Below are 21709 nucleotides of genomic sequence, written 5' to 3'. Positions count from 1 at the left end.
CACCCTATGATATCAGTAAGTGAACCAAAGATATTTGTTAGATTATTATATTGAACTACTTGTGCTGATGAACAAGATACTGTAGAAAGCCCATAAAATCCTGCCAGCCACAGGGCAGAAATCTAACACATTTTAGCTGACAGCATTGAAATACCACTTTTTACCTTTTATGAGCCAAGTTTCTGCCATCTAAATAACTACAAAATAAAAAAGGCAGCCCATAGAATATTAGACTATTTACATAATCAAATTTGGAGCCATATTCCTGTGGAAAAGTCAGGTTGTGAGATAAACTTATCCAGCTATACTGGATGTGTTTATTAACTGGATACTTATCTTAAGACGGATCACCAATTAAATGATTAATGCTAAATAAAGAGACTGCTAGGAAACAATTTCAAATTAATTCAACTAGCATAGCTTTTCCACCAGTATGGAGGAATCATAATTGGATTGAAAATAATTGATCAACACTGGCTATTTGAAACTGAATTGATTTTTAAAAGCTGTGCCTTTCAACAGTGTAGATGGGGTCTAAATATAGGTATATTTAATTTAAAAATTCACAGCAGGGCTTGAAAATAAATACACTCACCTACTCTCCAATGGTAACTTTCCTCTCTGTGAGTGAGATGATGAAGGGCACTAAGCTATTGTTTAGTTAAGCATTTATAAAAAAAAAAAGAGTTTTAGCCCTCATGATTATGAATATAAGTATACAAATGTGAACTGTTGCAGTGCTGTTTTCCTAAGGCATGTCTAAAGCAGGATAAAAGTTTTTTTTTATTGTTTTTAAAACTGTTAGATAACATTTTAAAAACCTAAAGTAAACAAGGCCACTTGCATTTTAACACATTAGCTGGTAAAGATGAACTGTAGGTGACCACAGATTTCTATAGTTCCTGTTGATTTAGGAAACTACAAAATAAATTGAATTTGTTTATAGGGCAGATTCAGGACTGGGAGTTTATAAAGGAGTGCTATTTCATCATCCTGAAAGTTCTTCTGTGATGCACAGTGCTGCTATGAATCCCATACACCCTACATGCTGGGTATGGTACAGCGTATGCAAACACAGATACTTACTTTATATTATCTTCCAAAATAAAATCCTCAATTAATAATGAAACATTCTAAATGATTTTAAAACATCTAAAAATAGTTCCAAACCTAGCATTGTCAGAATTCCTTAGAAAGCGCCACTAAAAAGGGATTATTTTTAAAGTTAGGAAATTACTGCTACTGTATTTCTAAACTAGTCAGGCACCTTTACTGCAAGTTACCACCACGTATTATCACCCAGTAAACCCTAATCTTAAGTTTCACCAGATTTTTAAAAAACAGTAAATATCACTTTACGTAAAAAATATAATGGCCTTGATTTATCCCCTCTACTAACATTAAATCACTTGAGTATAAACGAATTGCAAACAAAATATTTAACATGGAGTCAATATAAAACTCTAGTGGTCTGGTGGCAAAAGTAATGTACAGGAACATTGTTAACTTTAAATCCAGATAATTTCAAAGGAGTCAGAGGTAATTTCAGGCATTATACCTATCCCCAAACTCTATTTGTTTTTGCTTTTAAAATCTTTGGACCTGATCCTGCAGAGAGCTTCATGTTGCAGATTCCCACAACTCTTGCAAGATTGAGCATTTCAGAATAAGCATATTGTCTTTCTGTCACTGTGTGAAAGGGCCACACAAACGACAGGGAAATCTGTTTACACAAGGGAAAGAAAGAAACTAGCTACACACAAGTGCTATCCAATAAATTGAAAACAGGATTTTTCCTTTTAGAATAATCTTACAAGTTAGGTATGAAGTAAACGTTTCTCAGGCAGAAGTGCAAGTTTTAAACTGACGGCTTCCCTTTAATTCACAGCACGTTTATCATGATGATGACCAGGCCTCTGATAACCAAGATAAATATTTCTCTTGCCCCTCCCAAAATACAAATTCCTTTACACAACAATCTACAAGCTCCCGCCTCTAGGATATCACCATTATTATTTGCACACAGTGTCAGGTAGATAGTTACAGCTGTAACAAAGCCCGGTCCTCCCGCCAGCGCCGGGCCGGGCTCCTCTGCGGGCGGCGGCTCCAGCCGGTTCAGGCGCCTGCACCCCACCCGCGGCTTAGCCCTAGGTGCCGGGGGCTTCCTCCACTGACCAGGGAGAGTCTGTCGCGTGGGCAGCGGGAGCCGCACTCACCTGCGGGCAGAGGCCGCTGCTCGCTCGGCCTGGGCCGTACCCCCGTCACCCCCTTTCTCTAGCCTCACACTGAGCAAATTCAAACACAAGCGGCCCGCCTCCCCTCGCCACCTCATTGGCCCGCACTGCCATGACGTCTCTAGTGCGACCGCGCCGAGGGCAAGTGGGACTGATTTGGTCGGAGCGGGGATCCATCCGGGCTCAGTTCAGTGCTGATAGGCCTGGTGGTGGGGGCAGCGCTATTCTTCCTGCTAGGAAAACGTGTCCCGTGCCTAGGGGGGTCTGTGCTTGTTCCGCTTGTTCCTTTTGGGGTGTTGTCACGTGACAAAGGGGACTATAATTCCGAGAAGCCCCTTTCGGGGTCCTGTTCTGCCTGGGGGTGGGAGGCAGGTGGCCTACCGGGCGGGCCAGCAATCCATCGTGCACAAAGGGGTGCACGAAGGTGCATTAAGCCACCGGTGGGGGTGCGCATGATACTCAAAGGGCTACATGCCACGTTGTACTGCATTTGGATGAATACATCACAAATAGTTGTACAGGTAGCTGAGCAAATTTTATAACAGAACTGGTGAATATTGTAGAAATCAACCACATTTCACTTTAAAAGGCAAACGACTATTCGCAAACAATCTTTTATAAACAATCTTCAATACTATGCATTGGTCTCGACATGTTGCATACACAGGCTCACAGCAGGTAGTATGTCACACACCCGTGTAAAAACAATTATGGATGCGTGATTACAGTGCTGCTCGAGTGGGAACGTGTCTGCATGGGTGCAACAAGCCCTGCTTCTAGTATCAACATTCATTCAAGAGGAAGATAGAACAGAGATTGGGAAACTAACAATAGTTTTCAGAGGAGCAGCCGTGTTAGTCTGTATCCGCAAAAAGAAGAACAGGAGTACTTGTGGCACCTTAGAGACTAACAAATGCAAGCAGATGGACATCATACCAAAAGGACTAAAGGTAAAAATTTGTTAGTCTCTAAGGTGCCACAAGTACTCCTGTCCTTCTTTTAACAATAGTTTAGCATGCATGCCCACAAAGTATTGCTGGATTGGACTAAAACTTTACTCAGCCTTAATGTTTGAAATCGTGACTGGCACTTCTGTAGTAGGCTGTGCGTGTATAACTGTAGTGGTGATTGTGTGGGTGTATGTTTGTGAGTGAGTGAGAAGAGGTTGGTATGTACCTGAGGCAGATTTATGCATATGTTTCTATGCAGCTGAGAGGTAGGTGTGGGAGCAGTAGGGGTTGTGATGTTAATGACAAATACGTGTCGGAGATAAAACCCCATACAGTGCGAAACCCTGACCTGGGCAGGTCCGTCCTACGTATCTGCCACTGGCAGATACCCGAGGTGTCTTTTAAAACGTTCGCAACGTTGCATAGCTTTTCATGCCAATAAGGTATTAGTGTATTGAATTGCATATGACGGGATGATGCGTGTGGGTTATGTACAGGAAGTGGTAGTATGCAACTGACCAGAGTGTTAGTGGGTTTGTCTGCAGTTGGCAGCCGTGCTGATTGGTATTGTATGTTTCAAGGAGAGCGTAGTGTTTATATACAAGGGCAGGTGTTTGTATATAAGACAAGCGGGGGGAGCGGGCTGTGCACAGCTAGGCGCTGGTGTGGGTGATCGAGGAGAGTGCCCTGGGCGGAGATGGGAGGGGGTACCCGGGGCTGGCTTGAGACTAGTGCAATGTGACTGTCGAGAGAGGGATACACCACGCTGGGGCCCGGGGCGAGATCCTGAACGGTTTCTTGGGGGCCACTCCCCTCCGAGCGTTTACATCTCCCTGGTCCCTCAGGGCTCCTCTGCTCCCACATGAGGCAGGTCGGGGCTGCCGCCGCAGCAGCAACATGCAGGCGGAACTGAAGACACCGGTGCCTTGTTGCAAGGGGAGGGGAGGCCGGGCTGGCTGTGCATTCATACCCCGGCAGCGAGAGAGGGGCAGCGGCGTGATCTGCAGTGAGTACCGGGCCCTTGTTCCAACTCCCACAGTCTCCCCTGCCCGCGGGGGGAGAGGAGGAACAGACTGGGGCGGCCTCAGTTGCCCCCGCAGCGCGGCCCGGCTGGAAGAGGGGGGTTGGGGAGGCCGCCCTCAAACGCTCTCGGGTTTAGAGACTTCGAAGCCTCGTTACAGACGCACAGTAAAACCAGACGCCGCGGAGCCGTCCGTTGAGAACGAGTTAACGTTCCCCGCGATGCTTCCGTCTCTCCCCCCTTGGCTAGAGTGCTCGTCCCACCCGCTGTGGGATGGTGCTGTTATCCCCCCAAGCACACACTCACTCCTGCCCCCCTCCACGCCCGAGGTTTGGGGTGTATCGCAAGCCCCAAATGCTCGCTGAGGTTTTGACTCATGTTCATTCACTCTTCTGCACCGGAGACTGTACATCTGCTATATCTTCTCTTCCTAGTTGCATTTCAACAAATGACAGCAACGTTTTCGCTTACAAACTCCCAGTCCAAACAATAGATCGAAATACTAATTGGCATGAATTTTAGAAGAAATGTGACTCCTCCTTTTTTAAACAAAAAAGTTGCCTAAAATGAGAGTGCTGTGAAGTAACATCAATATATTTGTCTGGGATATGCATTGTGTTTGAGTATAATATATATATGTATAACATCTTACCAGGTTCATATGACTACATAAAGCAATTCTGGTTAAGGATGTAGACAATTAAATGATTATTAATGTTGGTTCTGATCTTGTAGTGATCTCTAGGGGTGTGAAATAGTCTGCTTAGAGAGCACTCACTGCAGGGCCATGGTGTGAGGCACACTTCTGAATTAAATAAAGAGACAAGCACCTTTTCAACAATTTAATCTCCAATATTATAAATTTTGTTTACTTGGCCTGCAGTTACAGGGTGGGATAAGCCAATTGATGGTAGCTATTCATAAGTACCTTGTAGGTAATTTGATCCATCAGTAACTTAAACAGTTTCTGGAGAACAAGAACGTAAATGATTACAGAGAACTTGCCTAATTTGTTTACCTTTTAAAGCGTGGAGCTATTTAACAAGTGGGGCATAGATTATAACGAAGGTAACTTTCCTAAAATGATGGTTCAGCATGTTCCCATTTTGTGGCAAACAGATGACTGAATGATGGGTAGACCTGAATCAATAGAATAGTTAAAATTTGGGTAGATAAAATTGCATCATGGGATTAGACATTGTCTCCATTAATAATAAAAATACAGTATGGCATATTGTCAGATGGCCTTATGTCTGTGTTTTCTTTTTTGCATGATAAGAGAGCATATGAAATGTGGGACTGAAGGAGGTATTTGCTCAGAAAACAAATGTAAAATTCCTGTAAATAAAACCCGTCTTTTTACCTCTTTGCAGCTAATTGCCAATTCATTCTGTTATGAAAAGAACAAATTAGCCTAAAGTAGTGGTTCTCAACCTATTTACCATCGTGGGCCGCATATGCAGTTCTCTATGTGTTATGTGGGTCGCAGCCACACAATATATATACTACCTGTATGACCCCAAGGATGTCATATGGGCTGATTGGGCTGCAAGCAACCTGTGGGTTGAGAAGCACTGGCCTAAAGGATATAGCACTCCACTACTAAAATAAAGAAGATAGGTAGGTGTACTCTTACTGGTTTGTCATCTAGGTATGACTTAGTATGAAAGAAGCATATGTCATGATCACGAACAATATGAACCTGATGAAAATAGCTATTCTTGACCAGACAAATGGTCTGCTGTTTCATTTCTCATCCAGTGTTTGAACAGTTGATGTTTTGAAGTATGAGATTTGATTACATGATGTTATCGTGCACTGCTACAAATGTTTTTATTGATCATAACATGATTCTAGCACTGTATTAAATCCAACTACAGTGTTGGACTCTCATCATTTTCCTATTTTAACTGGTTACAGGGAACACTACTAAATTAATTGTGCTGTGGTGTGCTGATGTTGAAAGCATGTTAACCATAGAAAGGACAGTAACACTTTTTTAAAGTAATGAAGCCTAGTTGGCTTTACTTGTATACTTTGTGCTCAGATATGATCACGTATCATTTATCATATACTTGATTTTAATACTAGTATCCTCAATATGTCATGCCACAGTCAGAATCATAGGCTAGAGAGGAAACAAAAGTTTTATGGTAATACGTAAAGAGAAGCATTGCGGCTTGGAGCATCCATATTGGGTGAAGGGCCTTGGAGAAATCCTGAAAGGATATCACCATTGGAAATTATAATGGAGACTATGTATCTAAATTTCTGCCAATGTAATGTTTCTCTGGGACTTTGTACCATGGGTTGTGTGACTGCTTTTTTGTACTTCCACTTCCTTCCCCAACCTATTATTTAAAATACTTACTTTAAAATTGTTTCCAATATTTGTTTTTCCAGGTTGGCCTAACTACAGTATGGTGCTGTTTCGGTATGTGTGCCAACTCTACAAACGATTGCTTCTGTCCAGTTTAGAAACTAGCTCAATAAATGTAGGTATTTGGGCCAGAAATATACATTCTTCAGCGGAAAGGCTGGAAGTGACTTATGACTGTGGAATTAAAAAACAAACTATGCGTAACCATGAAGTTCAAAAGCTACATCAAAGTGCAGATGATGAAGATTGTAGAAGACCACACATACCAGTGATGGTGAAAGAAGTTGTCAATTGTTTATCACCCCAGCAAGGGCAGGTGAGTAAAATGATTTCTTACAGTCGTATATAATTTCCCCTCCACTCTCTATTGTCCTAAGAGAATTATTTATTTGGTAGAGAAATAAAAACCACACTCTGCAACTTGTGCTGCTAAGAGCTGTACTGTATTAAATTGATTTGTGATTCAGATTAAGGTTTTATGTTTACCATCACAGGATTCGTTAATCTTGTACTCTGGGAAATCAAATTATAGTATTTGTCAAAATTATAGTAAATGTTTGAATATTCCCCTGCTCCTGTATCCAGTCCTGACAGATGAGTTTTATTGGGTCCCTTCTGCTCTACGTTCCTAGAGTACCATAGGTAGGAGGGAATTCTCAGTTAATGCACTTCTGATGAAATAGCTGCTTCTTGTAGGCTTCAGGGTATAATGCAGGACATATGTCCAATTAGGCCTTAAACTAAATGGTATATATCAGTGGTTCTCAACCAGGGGACTGGGGCCGTGAGCAGGTTTCCGGGGGTCCTGCAAGCAGGGCCAGCATCAGACTTGCTGGGACCCTCGGCAGAAAGCTGAAGCCCCACCACCCGGGACTGAAGCCAAAGCCTGAGCAGCTTAGCTTCATGGGGGTCCCTGTGGCATGGGGCCCTGGGCAATTGCCCTGCTTGCTACCCCGTAATGCTGGCCCTGGCTTTTATATGCAGAAAACTAATTGTTGTGCCAAGGATGGGCCGTAGAGTTTTTGTAGCATGTTGGGGGGAGGGGGCGGGCTCAGAAAGAAAAAGGTTGAGAACCCCATGTATATATAATTATGGCAGGTTTTAGGTCTCTTTTATTAGATTTTTTCCCCCTGGTATTTGTGAAACTCAGTGGGACTTGGGCACCTAATTCCCTTAAGAGCCTTTGAAAACAAAACCTGTGTGTGTAATTTGTGTGTTTTAATATGGTAGTGGCATTTAGCTGCAAAGTACCTAACTGCCAAAGCACTTAAAATAAATAGAATATTAGGACTCAATCCACCAAACAATTAAACACGAGTAACATGTTTGGGTTTGTGATATCTTAAATATGGTATTGAACTAAAGGGATTCTATTTACAATGTTACATATTTACAATTCAGATGTGTTGATCTGTGAAATTTAATTGTTCTTCTTTGGAATGTTGGCTTCCTATGAGTTTATTGTTCCTTTGTTATCTCTGCGAGGCCTTTTTTGGAAAGAAATTACGATATATAGCGAGTGTTAAATGTTTTAAAACACTGGTTACTTACTGTAAATAGTCTGTTTTTACAATAGTTAAACAAGTGGTACCTTTCAAAATGACATAGAACCCAAGAATGGCAAAATGATGCACAGGGTTTGTGACATGTCTAGGAATCAAAAGGGTTTCCTAAGGTCAGGTGAAATTCCTTATAAAGCCATGATTTGTGACCTTCTGAGGATTTTTGTGGTCTTGAAATTGATAGGTCACTTTTGGATGAATTGAGAAACCAAATATGAAAGAAGAGAGAAAAATTTCTAATTGCTGAGTGTCAGTAGCATAACTCTTGCAATATGTGCATCACTAATTGCTTACTTTATACAGTTCAAGATATACAATACATGCAGGTCAAATATACTTTAATGGAGTTTATAAACAGGTCTTCTGGGACCTGGGTCAGAATTAAGATTGCTGTCAAAATCTGAGAGTTGAATTTTTACATGTGAACTGATAACTGAGTATGTAAACTGTATCTGTTTTTAATAATAAACTGTAGTTTGCACAAGGGGTATATTACTTCAATAAATTTAAGTCCTTTTTGGAATAATTCATAGGTTCTAACTATTAATATAAAAATACTTGCTAAGTAATTTGAGAGGGAAGATGCATTCCTATCTATAAAATGAGGACAATAAATCTCTCCTACCTTGCAAAATGCTTTGGGAATTTTTAATGATAGGTTATAAATGTAAGGTAGTTTATTATTATTTAATATCAGCCATCTTAGCCCTCCATTGGTGAATTCTCAGTTTAATGCATGGATGTTCAAACCTTGTACAACTGAGGGTCATGCTGACAGCTTTTGATAAATAAAGGGACACAGTTTTCAATAATTGGAACAGATTGAATTTGTCCTCATCATGAACATGGAGGTGCAGCCAGTGGAGAATACAGGAATCCACGTGAGTTGCTCCATCTGTGGATTAAGATGGAACTTTGTATGCTGGCACCTGCATTTTTCAGATTTCAACTCTGTATAGTCAAGATGAAGACATCAGGAGACCAAATTGCATTTTAGAACTTGGTTGGACATGTTTGGCCTGCAGGATTCACTTTGGCCACACACTTGTTCAGTGGTGAGTACAAGTGATACGGTTTTGTGTGTGTGTTAGCATGTATATCAGTGGTGGGCAACCTGTGGCTCACGGGCCGCACGTGACCCATCAGGATAATCTGCTGGCCAGCCGCGAGACAGTTTGTTTACATTGACTTTCCGCAGGCACGGCCACCTGCAGCTTCCAGTGGCCACGGTTCGCAGTTCCCGACCAATGGGAGCTGCAGGAAGTGGTGTGAGCTGCAGGGACGTGGTGGCTGCCAGTTCCCACAGCTCCCATTGGCCAGGAACGGCGAATCACGGCCACTGGGAGCTGCTGGCAGCCATGCCTGCAGAAAGTCAATGTAAACAAATTGTCTCGTGGCCCACCAGCGGATTACTCTGACGGGCTGCATGAAGCCCATGGGCCACAGGTTGCCCACCACTGATGTATATTATTACACACACACACACACACACAAATACCCTCTATTAAAAGAACATTGTTAAAGTTGCAAAGGCCAACATTTGAAAGTTAGGAAATGCTAGTTTCATGATTTTCTGTCCAGCCTTAATTCTGATCCCTTGTGTATCTCTGCTCTGTACCAACTGAAGCGGCGATTGTATGTTGTGTAATGAAAGACTGTATCATAATGTATTTCTTAAATTTTGAGTGGTTGACTTTGCACCCTAAACAACATTCTTGTAAAACAGGTATTTGTGTTTGTGTATAATTTCTTAAGGTTTTTTTGTTTTGTTTTTTAAGAAAATAGGTAAAACCAAATTCTTTGACTGTCAATGGGATTTAGGCTGCTGCGTACCTAAGTCCCTTTTGAAAATAAGAAATAGGCTCCTAAATCATTTAGGCATTGTCACGCTGAACACACCCATGTCTAGATACCTTTACAAATCTGGGTCTAAGTTTTTTGTGCAACCTATTAGGCTTTCTGATTCAGTGGTCGTCATCATCAAGACAAATCCCAAGGAACATAGCCTCCTTGCAGATTGAGCATCACTCAGATTGATCTCTAGCTAAATCCTTAAGACATCTGGCTCGACGTTCAGTCTATGTCTGTCACTGGTGATCTGATAGTGCCACTGAGTTTTTTGGCCATAGAGTGGAATTCCTTGGTAAACGTGCTCTGCAATTCATTGGTTTTTAATCCTAATAATATGTCTGTACCAAGATGGCTGCTGAAACTAAACCAGTTCTGATAGAGGTAGTTGCTGGTTTCAGCTATAAATATTGTCATTGCTGATCTTGTCTTGCCACTTATGTGGAGCAGCTGATGAAATGAAAACATTAATCCACTGCCCCTCAGCCTTCTTCAGCACCCATATCATTGCTCTACTATAAAGTTGGTATAATTGTGATTCTGTAGATTCACAGATTTTTAGCAAGGTTGATGTCACGATGTCTGAACCGAGGCCACTAAATGGCTAGAAACGTGAAGCAATTGCTGTTATACAAGTGTCCATGTATTTTGAGCATCCTCCAGCACTGTTTATGGTGTAGCCCACATACTTGACAGTTGCCATCTGTTTGATAGCCTGCCTAAAGAGGTTAATACTAAATTGGTTGTAATTTGGAGTTGGAGGCTGCTTACTGGTAATGACCAAGGATTAGTTTGGGATTAACCAAACCGATGCATGTTGCTTCTTGCCCAACCAGACTGGCTGTCAGCTGCTGTGATTCACTATATTGTGCCAACAAGACAATTTTATCAGTGTATTCAAGATATCAAAGTAGGATGCTGTTCAGCTCAGTGTCACCAACGACTGCCTCTTTAAGCTTATCCATCAACCAATCAGTGCCGATATTGAACAATGATGGTGACAAAATGCAGTTTGCCAAAGTCCTGTGGAAACACGAAACTGCCTTGTATCTACCATTACTTCAAACACACATGCTTAATTCTGTGATGGTGGAGATAACAGAAGTTTCATATGTCTTATATCTTAGAATGGTGCAGTTCATCACCCAGGAAATGCCAGTGGATTTCTTTGGGTCGGGAGGAGAAGGGAACTCCTTTTAAAAAAACAAAACCACAAAAGGAACTAGAGTCATGGTTTTGTGTGGAATGACACTTACAGCCAAATTAGTTGGGGGTATTCTACATCTAAATCTAGGCTTAACTGAAATTTCATTTTAGCTTATGGTTCTCTGTTGGAAGATAACATTGCAGAACACAAAGGAACTCATTCAGAAAGATTTATTGGGATATCAAAGTGAACTGTTACTGCTGCTCAACTAAGTTCAATAGAAGATTCACAAAATCCCATGTGCTTTATCTGGGATTCCACCATTGTTAATGGATAAATGTAAACAGCTTTTTTGTCACTTTTAAAAACCATAGTAGCTGGATCAAGTATTTGAAGCATCAGAGAATATCAGGTTTTCTAAAGCTTTCAGAGCCTGCAGTTTTAGTTCTTTGCAAATAAATAGGATATAATCAGAGACAGTGGGTCAGCTGGGTTATGCTAGTACAATGGTCAACAGTAAAATGTTAAGTTAAATTCAGAGTCTGTATCTCACTGAGATGAATGGTGGAACTTCACTCAGTGCTATCATTTATCATCTTGGCTGTAGAATCAGGGCAGTGTTGCATTGATTTACATTCTAAAGGTTATCTTCATAAGCAGGCTACAATCTTTGTGTGTGAGTTTAATATGTGTATGTAAAATATACCAGAGTTCCTTAATATTTGGAACTTGTTTTTTCCCCACATAAGAGGATTTCTCTTATCCCTGCTTTGAACACAGTAGATAATATGAAAGCTGATGTCAGCCTTTATTTTCTTCAGTATCTGAAAACCTAAAGAGTAGAGTAATACATGGAAAATCTGATAGGGAGTGGATACTCCTATTCTAACTTTGATCAGTCAGCAGGTCTTTAAGGTTATTTATAGTGCTTCCTAACAACATACATGATGACTGAAAATTCATTCACAACTGAGAAACATAAAGAAAAGAGTCAAGTATTAAAAAAACAAATAAAAAGGAAGTTTCTGGGCATTTGGTGCTGATGAGAAAAAAGAGAACTTCAGCACTAATGATATGTTTAATCAGTCCCCTACCCCCCAGTAAATATTCTTGTTGGCTGTCTCCTACGAGGAATTGGTCTGTCATAGATTTAAGCAATAGTATTTTCCAGTTACCTTCATAAGTCTCTCTTTATTGCTTTAGAGCCTGTTTTCCCTCAAGTCCCTATGGTAGTGCGTTCTCTGAAGCACAGAGTACAAATGAGTCTCTATCCATCTAGTTCATTTTCTCTTCAATGAAAAGTATGTTGCAGTAAATTCACAGAAAAGTAATTTCCTCTTTTTAAATTCATTATATTGACTAAACTGTATTTTAGTTTTTTTCAGTCCATCACTGTTCTTTACTCTTATTTGATAACTGTTGTCTGGACAACTTCAGTTTTCACAGTTTCCTTAATCTTCAAGGGTAATAAAAAAAACAAGTGTAACTCCTCAGACTGCATATCTGATTCATCCACAAGCAATTATTTTTCTTCCTAGCTTTCATCTAGATTTTTACTAGTTTTCCCCTTGTATCAGTCATTTGCTTTAATTACTCTTTTGCATCACATAGTGAAACTCTCTTTCATATCAGCGCATCTATCAGTGACTTTTAATATATTTGCCAGAGGATGAAACTTTGAATTTTAAGTTATTCTCATATGGGACTTGTAGTAATATTTCTGGGATATTGCATATCCATAAGAAACTAACATTTGGAGTGCTTCAGAACAGACATCATTTTTGATGTGTAATATCTAAACTCCCTTTAAGACAAGAGGAAATGTGTTATATCTGATCTAGGTGTGAATAAGAAATATAATAAATTACCAGCTGATGACATCTACACTTCCACTTTAAACACAATAGCATCCTGGTCTAGGGTAACATGTTTTTAAAAAATGCTTTCTGGTCTATGCTTGTTAGGCAAACTGTTAGGTTTTTTTAATGGTTTCCCTAAAACTTATGTGTCAGAGTTGGGGGCAAGGGAACAGTCCTGCAGCTCTGTGATCCTTTGGTGTGTAGCCTGCTTGGTAGACAGAAGGCTAAATCAGATGCTAGTTTTATCAAATGAGACAGTTTGTGTATACAAATAAACCTCATCTCAGAGTTTTCCTGACCTTGCTTCTCCTGGCCAGTTGGGACATTTTGCAAAGGCACCCTCTTTGGCTGTACACAGAGTTCTGCAAGTCTATTCCCCTCTACCTCCCCGCCCTTGACGAGGTTCTTGCTCCCATAGATGCGCAAAATGCAGCAAGCAGCTATAACATGAGGCACATATTTTTCAGAAGCATCCAGCCTTGTCATAAGACACTTGCACCTTTCCTTCAGTCTTCCAAATTCACACTTCACTGTTATTTTACAGCTGCTCAGAGTATAGTTGGTCAGTTCCTTTCTCATATCCAAGTGTCCAGTAAGGATATGTGTACACAAGCTGCCGCAGCAAGTTCCAAAAGCCGAGTTGACAGACTGGTTCACAGGGCTCATGCTATGGTGCTAAATACAGCTGTATAGATGTTGTGGCTCCAACTGGAGCTCGGGCTCTGAAGCCTTCCCTAGGCTTCCAAGCCAAAGCCCGAACGTGTACACAGCTATGAATAGCATTGTAGCATGAACCTCAGTCTGTCCACCCAGGCTCAGACTTGCTGCTGCTCACTGTGTGAATATACCTTTAATGGTTTTGTAAGCTTTTCTCCTAGAATGACAGGAGGAATATATATTGTCTATAATGGTCTTCAGTTTTTCATTTAAAAAACCTGTAAGTTCTAAAGATCCCCGCATCATAGTCCTTTCCAGACTACCCCAACTTAATATTGGTGAATCTACCTCAGTGATCAACAGGACTTTGCACCACAGTGTAGAAATACTCCTTTCCATTGATGAACTCAGGTCTGGTGTGTGGGGAGGCAAACAATAGACATGAAGTCCCCTTAATGGCTCCTATACAATTTGGGATCTTCTACTGTGCAAATCTGTCAGTAACCTGTGCATGACCCATCTTTATCCCCTGGGGCAGTGACACCTCTTAATAACAGTGCGTGCCTCCATAACGGTAGCCCAATAGTCGATCTGTCAAAGTCACTCTGGTTAGCTACTGACTGGTAGAAATTAGGTGGTGAGCTTCTAGATGGCAGTGATGGTCAAAGGCTTCTCCACACTGAGGAGAGCTCTCATGTTGGTGTTTTGGCACTGCAGCTCTGGGGTGAGCTCTCCACCAGTCTTGAGGAAAATTAGTCTTTCACATCCTGAAGTTCTGCTGCTACTGCTGGTCATCCCAGTTCTTCAGCAGTATCCTTTCCCACCAGGCAGTGCTGGTTAGCTGAGCCCAGAAGCAGTGCTCCACCAAATGAAAATGTCATGCAGAAAGAAGTAATTTCTCAGTTTCCCACCTCCTCCTTCTCTGCCTCCTCCAAGTAACTGCCCAGCATCATGGTGGCTATGCTGGTGGCTACCTCCTGATTCTTCCAAAGCTGGCTGCTTGACAGCTGGGCCATCCTGTTCATATTAATGGCTGCTAGGATTGCAACACTCAACTGTGTTTCCTTCATGCTGCCTCATAACAGTTTGAAAATGGTGCTTTATTACTAGTGATCAATGGCTCCATATCTAGTTGGCAGCCGGTATTAAGCAGAGAGCCCTAAGGGTCGGTCCTGGGGGCAGTTTTGTTCAATAACTACATTAATGATCTGTAGGATGGTGTGGATTGCACTCTCAGCAAGTTTGAGGATGACACTAAATTGGGAGGAGTGGTAGATATGCTGGAGGGTAGGGATAGGATACAGAGGGACCTAGACAAATTAGAGGATTGGGCCAAAAGAAATCTGATGAGGTTCAACAAGGACAAGTGCAGAGTCCTGCACTTAGGATGGAAGAATCCCACGCACTGCTACAGACTAGGGACCGAGTGGCTAGGCAGCAATTCTGCAGAAAAGGACCTAGGGGTTACAGTGGATGAGAAGCTGGATATGAGTCAACAGTGTGCCCTTGTTGCCAAGAAGGCTAACAGCATTTTGGGCTGTATAAGTAGGAGCATTGCCAGCAGATCGAGGGACGTGATCATTCTCCTCTATTTGGCTTTGGTGAGGCCTCAACTGGAGTACAGTAATGTGTCCAGTTTTGGGCCCCACACTACAAGAAGGATGTGGAAAAATTGGAAAAGGTCCAGCGGAAGGCAACAAAAATGATTAGGGGGCTGGAACACGAGTTATGAGGAGAGGCTGAGGGAACTGGGATTATTTAGTCTGCAGAAGAGAAGAATGAGGGGGGTTTGATAGCTACTTTCAACTACCTGAAAGGGGGTTCCAAAGAGGATGGCTCTAGACTGTTCTCAGTGGTAGCAGGTGACAGAACAAGGAGTAATAGTGTCAAGCTGCAGTGGGGGAGGTTTAGGTTGGATATTAGGGAAAAAAATTTCACTCGGAGCATGGTGAAGCACTGGAATGGGTTATCTAGGGAGGTGGTGGAATCTCCTTCCTTAGAGGTTTTTAAGGTCAGGGTTGACAAAGCCCTGGCTGGGATGATTTAGTTGGGGATTGGTCCTTTTTTGAGCAGGGGGATGGACTGGATGACTTCCTGAGGTCCCTTCCAACCCTGACATTCTATGAATCTATGAAAAGCAAATGAAGTATGGGATACCATGAGAGGAAAATCTGAGTTTGTTAGTTTGCTCCCAAGTCCCAGAATTCCAGTAGGTATCGCACAATGCCTCATGAGAAAAATTCCAGAATACATAGAATCCAGTGGCAGAATATTGCACTATGGAATATCTGCCTAGAATGTTATGTGGGGTAATTTTCTGAATGCAGTGATTCACATGGGATTTAGGTAAAGATGGCATAAATGAAGCAGTGTGGATGCACTCTTTCTACATAGCTGTACAACTGTAATTACTGCAAAAAACATCTACTGAAAATACCTTCCTATGTAGCCCAGCCCAGGTGACAAGGCTACAGCACATCAACTTATATTTTGTGGTGACTGCATCTTAGCAAGTAAATTGACAAAAAAATTACATTTGCAGAATGCTGCCAAAAATATGAAAAGCCTCTTAAAATTGTAGGCTCTCCAATCTTTATATGATCACAATTCCTCCAGTTTGTGCTGTTAGTGGAAGATGTTTCGCTTTAAGATTTACTGTCTCAGTTTTGCCTCTTCACTGACTCTTGGTTGGGCTGGATGAGGAGAATGTGCATTGTGAATTCAGAAAAGGGGTGTTTAATGGTGTTTACAAACCCCATACTGACTAGGCAGAAGGGAGAGCAGAGTCTTCCCTGCTTGCAGGCAGTCAGGCTTACCACATCCCAGCACAGCTTCCAGAACTGGTCCTTGTGGAGGCATGCACCCACAGCTGTGGTCAATAAAGAAAACATGCCTAGCTATAAAGGGGGAAGGGGAGGCAGAAAGGCCTGGGATAGCTGAGCTGCAACTGCCCCATACCAGGCTTCCTCTAAGAAACTGACAAGGTGATAAAGGAAGACTGCAAACACTGGAGTTTAAGGGCTGATAAACTCAATTTAGATTAAGAATTTATAGATTGGTCTAATTGTTGGCGAATTGAAGGGGAGCAGTTAGAAGAAACCTGGGACCTCTAAAGAGACTGCTTCAAGAGCAGTTGACAATATGGTACCAGAAATGAGGGCACCTTTAACTGCCCTGTAGAAAAGAGAAGCTTTTTTTTTTTTGTGCACACACCCACACCCCCACACAAACATGCTATGGAGGTGAATCGGTGAATCCGCTCCTGCAATGGCTGGCTGATTCACAAGCAGGACAGCGACAAGTGTTTGAACAGAGGGCGTCACACCAGCAACAGTTGCTTACGATGAATGGTGGAATTGCTACAGACTGCTGCTCCACCCCGCTGGGGAATGCATTCCCCCAAACTTCAAGGACCACTCTGACCCTGTTGCTTCCAAAGATGATGACAGATGATGACCTGGAGTTATTCTTGGTAATGTTTGAAAGGGTGGCGATGGCATCTTGATGACCCCTAGCCCAAAGAGCAGTCCAGTTTTCTGCACTCCTCATTGGGGAAGCCCAGACAGCGTATTGAGGACTTGACAATGCAGTGGCCCAGGACTTTGAATTGCCTAAAAGAAAGCTCAGGGGCTCTGAGAGAACCTAAACCAGAAGCAAAAGGAACAGGCACACCAACTGGTGGCTGCTTTTACAAAGGTATTCTCAGCTCACCCTGGGAAGATGTGCATGGCTCACTATCACATTAATACGGAACCAGGTAAAGGTAATACAGGAAGGACCACTGACCAATTCCCAACAAATTGAGAGGGGCTGTCGAGAAAGAGCCCAGGACTGTATTAGAATTCAGGGTAATAGAGGAATCCCCAGAGTGACTGGAGGAGTCCTATTGTGCTGGTTCTAAAGCCAGATGGTTCACTGGGTTTCTATATAGATTTCAGAAAAAATGAACAGTTTCAAAATTTGATGCCCACCGCATTCTGTAGGTGGACAAACTCTTAGAGTGGATGGAAAAAAACCCATACATCACCACTCTGGATTTGATGAAGTGGTACTGGCAGACCTCTCTGACCCCAGCCTCTGAGTAGAAGGTGTCTTTTTCTATGCCACTGTGCCTATTTCATTTTAAGACGATGCCCTGCAGATTACACAGGTGGCGGCCACTACTTTTCAATGTGTAGTAGCATACTGGACAACGTAGTCATTTTTAGCAAGGATTGGGATTCCCATCTGGATAAAGTATCCATTGTTCTCTGATCACTGAGGGAAGCTGGGTTAACAGCTAACCCTGCTAAATGTGTGTGTAAGGGGTCGGACTCACCCCTGCGGCGCCTCTTGCTGGTTATCCTGGGAATTAGCTCAATCCAGCCCAGAGCACCCTCTACAGGCCGGTGATCCATCTTGTCATTAGCACTGGCCCTCGTGTCCCTCCCAGGACCCCGGTGCCCCTTGTTCTGGGTGCTGTAACCTGGCAGTACCCCCACACGCTGGGTCTCCCCTCCCAGGGGAACCCTTACCCACTAACCCCACCTCGCCTCAGTGTAAGGCTACTGGGGCAGACTGCAGTATCAGCCTACTCATCACTAGCAAGGAGGGTTTGGACCTGCTGCCTTGGCCTACCTCTGGGCTGCCCTCTGCAACCCCCAGTACCCCTTGGCCCAATGCTAGGCCACAGCCTGGAAAGGCTGGAGCTCCTCAGCCTTTCCCCAGCCCTGCTCCACCCAGGTGCTCAAGCTCCCTGCAGCCAGGCCCTTCTCCCTCTGAGTGCAGCAAGAGACTGCTGAGCTCCTGGCTCCCAGCCTCTTTATAGGGCCAGCTGGGCTCTGATTGGAGCGTGGCCCAGCTGCAGCTACTTCCCCAATCAGCCCAGTAGCTGCTTCTCCCTGCAACAGCCTTCTCCCAGGGCTGTTCCAAACCCCTCAGGGCAGGAGCGGGTGTCCACCCCGCTACAGTGCGATAGGAAAACTGGAAGCCCGTTACCTGGGACACTTAGTGGAGTGCAAGTCCACAATTTGGTGGTTAAGGTTTATGCCTTACAGGCATACAAGACCGCCACCAAAAGGCAAGTGAAGGCCTTCCTATGCCTAACGGGCTACTATCGCTAGTTAATACCGCATTTGGTACCATAGCAGCCCCTCTAACTGACCTAAGGATACTACCCCAAGATGGGTTTTATGAACGTCCTTCTTGAAAGGGGTTTTCAAGAGCTCAAGGGCATATTCTGCTGTCACATAGTGTTGTATTGTCCAAACTTGGAGAAGGAATTTGTATTGCAAACAGATGCATCGAAGGTAGGGCTGGGGGCAGTCCTTTCCCTAAGGGTAGATGGAGAAGAACCACCAGACAGTGTACATCAGCTAGAAACTCTTTCCTCACGAGAGAGTGTGCTCGATGATAGAGAAGGAATGCTTGGCTGTCAGGTAGGGGATTGAGAACCTACAGTACTACCTCCTAGGGAATTAATTCACATTAGTTACAGTCAAACCCCCTTGTGCTGGCTAATGAAACAGACGAACCCAAGAATCATGAGATGGTACCTATCATTACAACCATGTGCCTTCCAGATATAACAGTGGGCAGGAAGTTTGCATCAGGATGCTGATTTTCTGTCAAGAGAAGTAGCCTTCACAAGCCAAGGCCAGGCCAGGGAGAATATGAAGCAGCTTACATGCTCCCGAATATGAGAGACAGCCCGCTGTGTGGAAGGAACTCCTGCCCGGGAGCGTGCTAGCCACTTGCCCACACTAGTGGGACCAGGAACAGCTTCCAGTGAGCCTGGTGCCCGTCCAAGTGGGCGGAGCTGGAGGCAGTACAACCACACCAGAGGAGCTGCCGGCAGAGGGCACTGGCTCCTGGGAGTGGCAGCCTGACATGCTGCTGCTTTTGCTGCTGTTGCAGTTCCTGGTAGAGCCCTGCAGCTTTGCAGATATAGATTTATATCCCCGGGAGCCGCACAGGGCTCTACTGATAAACTGAATTTAGGTTAGAATTTATGGACTGGTTAATTGTAGGCGAATTGAAGGGACCCAGTTAGGAGAAAGCTGGGACTTCTAGAGAGACTGCCCGAAGTGTACCAGTGAGGTTTCAGCTCACAGATATGTGGGGAAAAGGGTGACAATGATTTTGTAGGATGGGGGAAAATGCATATGCTACTGAAAATTGACTGAATGCAGTCTCATCAAATTAAAAAGAACATACTCTTAAACATTTGGCTAAGACCAACTGAAGATATTTTTAGCCCAGAAGAAGCATTGTTTTGGAAAGTTATGAGCATTTGAAAATAGAGTGTCAAAATGGAAGCTGTTAGTGGTCTAGAGTGAGAAGTCCCTCAAATATAGAACTATGGGTTTATTGATCTCTAGTGACAGCCATTTTAAATATATATTTTGATGTGAGACCACTGTGAAATTTACATCCCGTGCTTCCTCTTCTAGGTTTGAGGCATGGCGGACAACTCCAGGGAGTTACAAAATACTCAGATTCTGGGTTTGTGACGGGCAAGACTCTTCTTCCAGGGGTGTAGAGACTGGTCCACCTCCATGTTTTCTTTTGTGTGGGACTCCAAGAACCTGCTTGCTACTGAAGAAGGAAGCTTGAAAGGATATAAGGAGGAAGAGCAGGCTGATGGCTGCAGCTGCACAGGGAAGAGTCTTGCAGTTACAGTTTCTGGCCATGTGATATGCCAGCAGGGACCTCTAATTCTCACCTGCAGCATTGCTCTCAGCAGGCTGGCCTGGCTCCTCTCTTTGACAACAGCAACATGGCAGCTCTCACCAGCTTCCCTCCATGTTTCTCTACTGTAGAAGAGGAAGGGAGCCTGCAGCTGTTACTGCTGAAGAATAACAAGGGAACTTGGTCTGTCTACTGAGAGCCACACTGCAGATGCACCGGATTTCATTTCACTGTAATACTAAGTTAGCTTGCTGCTATCACTCCATCACATAACAAATGATAGTGCTTCAGGAGCCTATTTAAGGCACTGTGTTATAATAAAGCAAGATAAAATGCTTTTGGGTGACTCAGCTTGTAATAGTGCTGTCTGTACTCTCTCTCTCTGTTGTGATAGCATTAGTCTTTGCACCTCTTGGGTAAAACTAATAAAATTCACCAGAAAGTAATCTAAGCCCTTCAAATTTTAACTTGAGTGAGACTGTGGTCCCAGAAAGGATGATAATATATGTAGCTACTCATTTCCTCCCCTTCTAAAACTGTGTACCTTATTTAGTCATCCTTTTGGCTAAGGTTGCTTATTAAATATTTGAGTTCTAGTTTGCAAACAGTAATTCAGCCATTCCCCTTTCCCCCAACGTACAAAATAGTATCAGGGTTCTAAGTTCATAGTAGGAGTATAAGCGATAGCCACACTTTCCACTCTCCCTTCTATTTCAGAGAATTCCACATTGTTTAGAGTTACATCTATCTCACCACTGCTCATGCATAAAGAGGCTTTTTTCATATGATGGTGCTAGTGAGAAAACTAACAGGATCATTATCAGCTTCTTATAGCATCTATGAAGGGATGAACCCCAATGTGCGTGTACTTGCAGAACTGGGCCTGTGCTGCTGGTAACTGGGGGTTACCTCCCCCATATTTTTACATCTTTTCTTTCCGTCTTAGGTTCTTATGATACTTACATCATAGCATCTGATAATCTCACAATGTTAATGTATTTATACTTGCAGTGCCCCTGTGAGGTAGGATAGTACAGTTCCCCATTTTACAAATGGGGAAACTGGGGCACGGAGAGACTTAGGTATCCAAGGTCAGACAGGAAATCTGGTGGAGCAAGGAATTGAATCTGAGTCTCTTGAGTCCTAGGCTAGTTCTCTAACCAATGAATCGTCCTTTCTATCCTGCCCAACCCTCCCCTCTCCCCAAAAAGAATGAATTTAAAACCCCATGTATGGGTACTTTATTAAATGACAATTACATCTTTCCCCCCAAGATACCATATTTGCTCCTTGTTCATCTCTTAGTTTTTATGACTATTGGAATGTAAATGGCATTTTACTTGAAAGTTGTTAAGGGGCTTAGAATTAGTATTAGCATCTTA

At 43.0% G+C, this 21709-nt stretch overlaps 2 protein-coding genes across 3 annotated transcripts in view; one reads left to right on the top strand and one right to left on the bottom strand.

Annotated features, from left to right (window-relative positions):
• The window catches only part of KIF18A (kinesin family member 18A), a 109687-nt gene extending 107399 nt beyond the window's left edge, over positions 1-2288 (bottom strand). Inside the window, exon 1 of the mRNA XM_054027137.1 lies at positions 2217-2288. The gene's annotated coding sequence lies outside the window, so the exon portion shown is untranslated. The remainder of the gene's footprint in view (positions 1-2216) is intronic.
• Positions 2289-3649: 1361 nt separating this feature from the next.
• The window catches only part of METTL15 (methyltransferase like 15), a 198852-nt gene continuing 180792 nt past the window's right edge, over positions 3650-21709 (top strand). Inside the window, exons 1-3 of one of the 2 annotated variants that reach the window (XM_054028664.1) lie at positions 4116-4190; positions 5579-5825; positions 6609-6901. In XM_054028664.1, the coding sequence (XP_053884639.1) occupies positions 6626-6901 (276 nt within the window). In that variant the 5' untranslated portion in view covers positions 4116-4190; positions 5579-5825; positions 6609-6625. Of the gene's footprint in view, positions 4191-5578; positions 5826-6608; positions 6902-21709 lie in introns of both variants that reach the window. The other variant, XM_054028663.1, reaches the window with a different exon arrangement.

This window comes from Malaclemys terrapin, chromosome 4, assembly GCF_027887155.1.
Source record: "Malaclemys terrapin pileata isolate rMalTer1 chromosome 4, rMalTer1.hap1, whole genome shotgun sequence".
NCBI lineage: Eukaryota > Metazoa > Chordata > Testudines > Emydidae > Malaclemys > Malaclemys terrapin.
The sequence above is the reverse complement of the archived record's forward strand: the minus strand, read 5'-3'. Positions and strand labels throughout refer to the sequence as shown.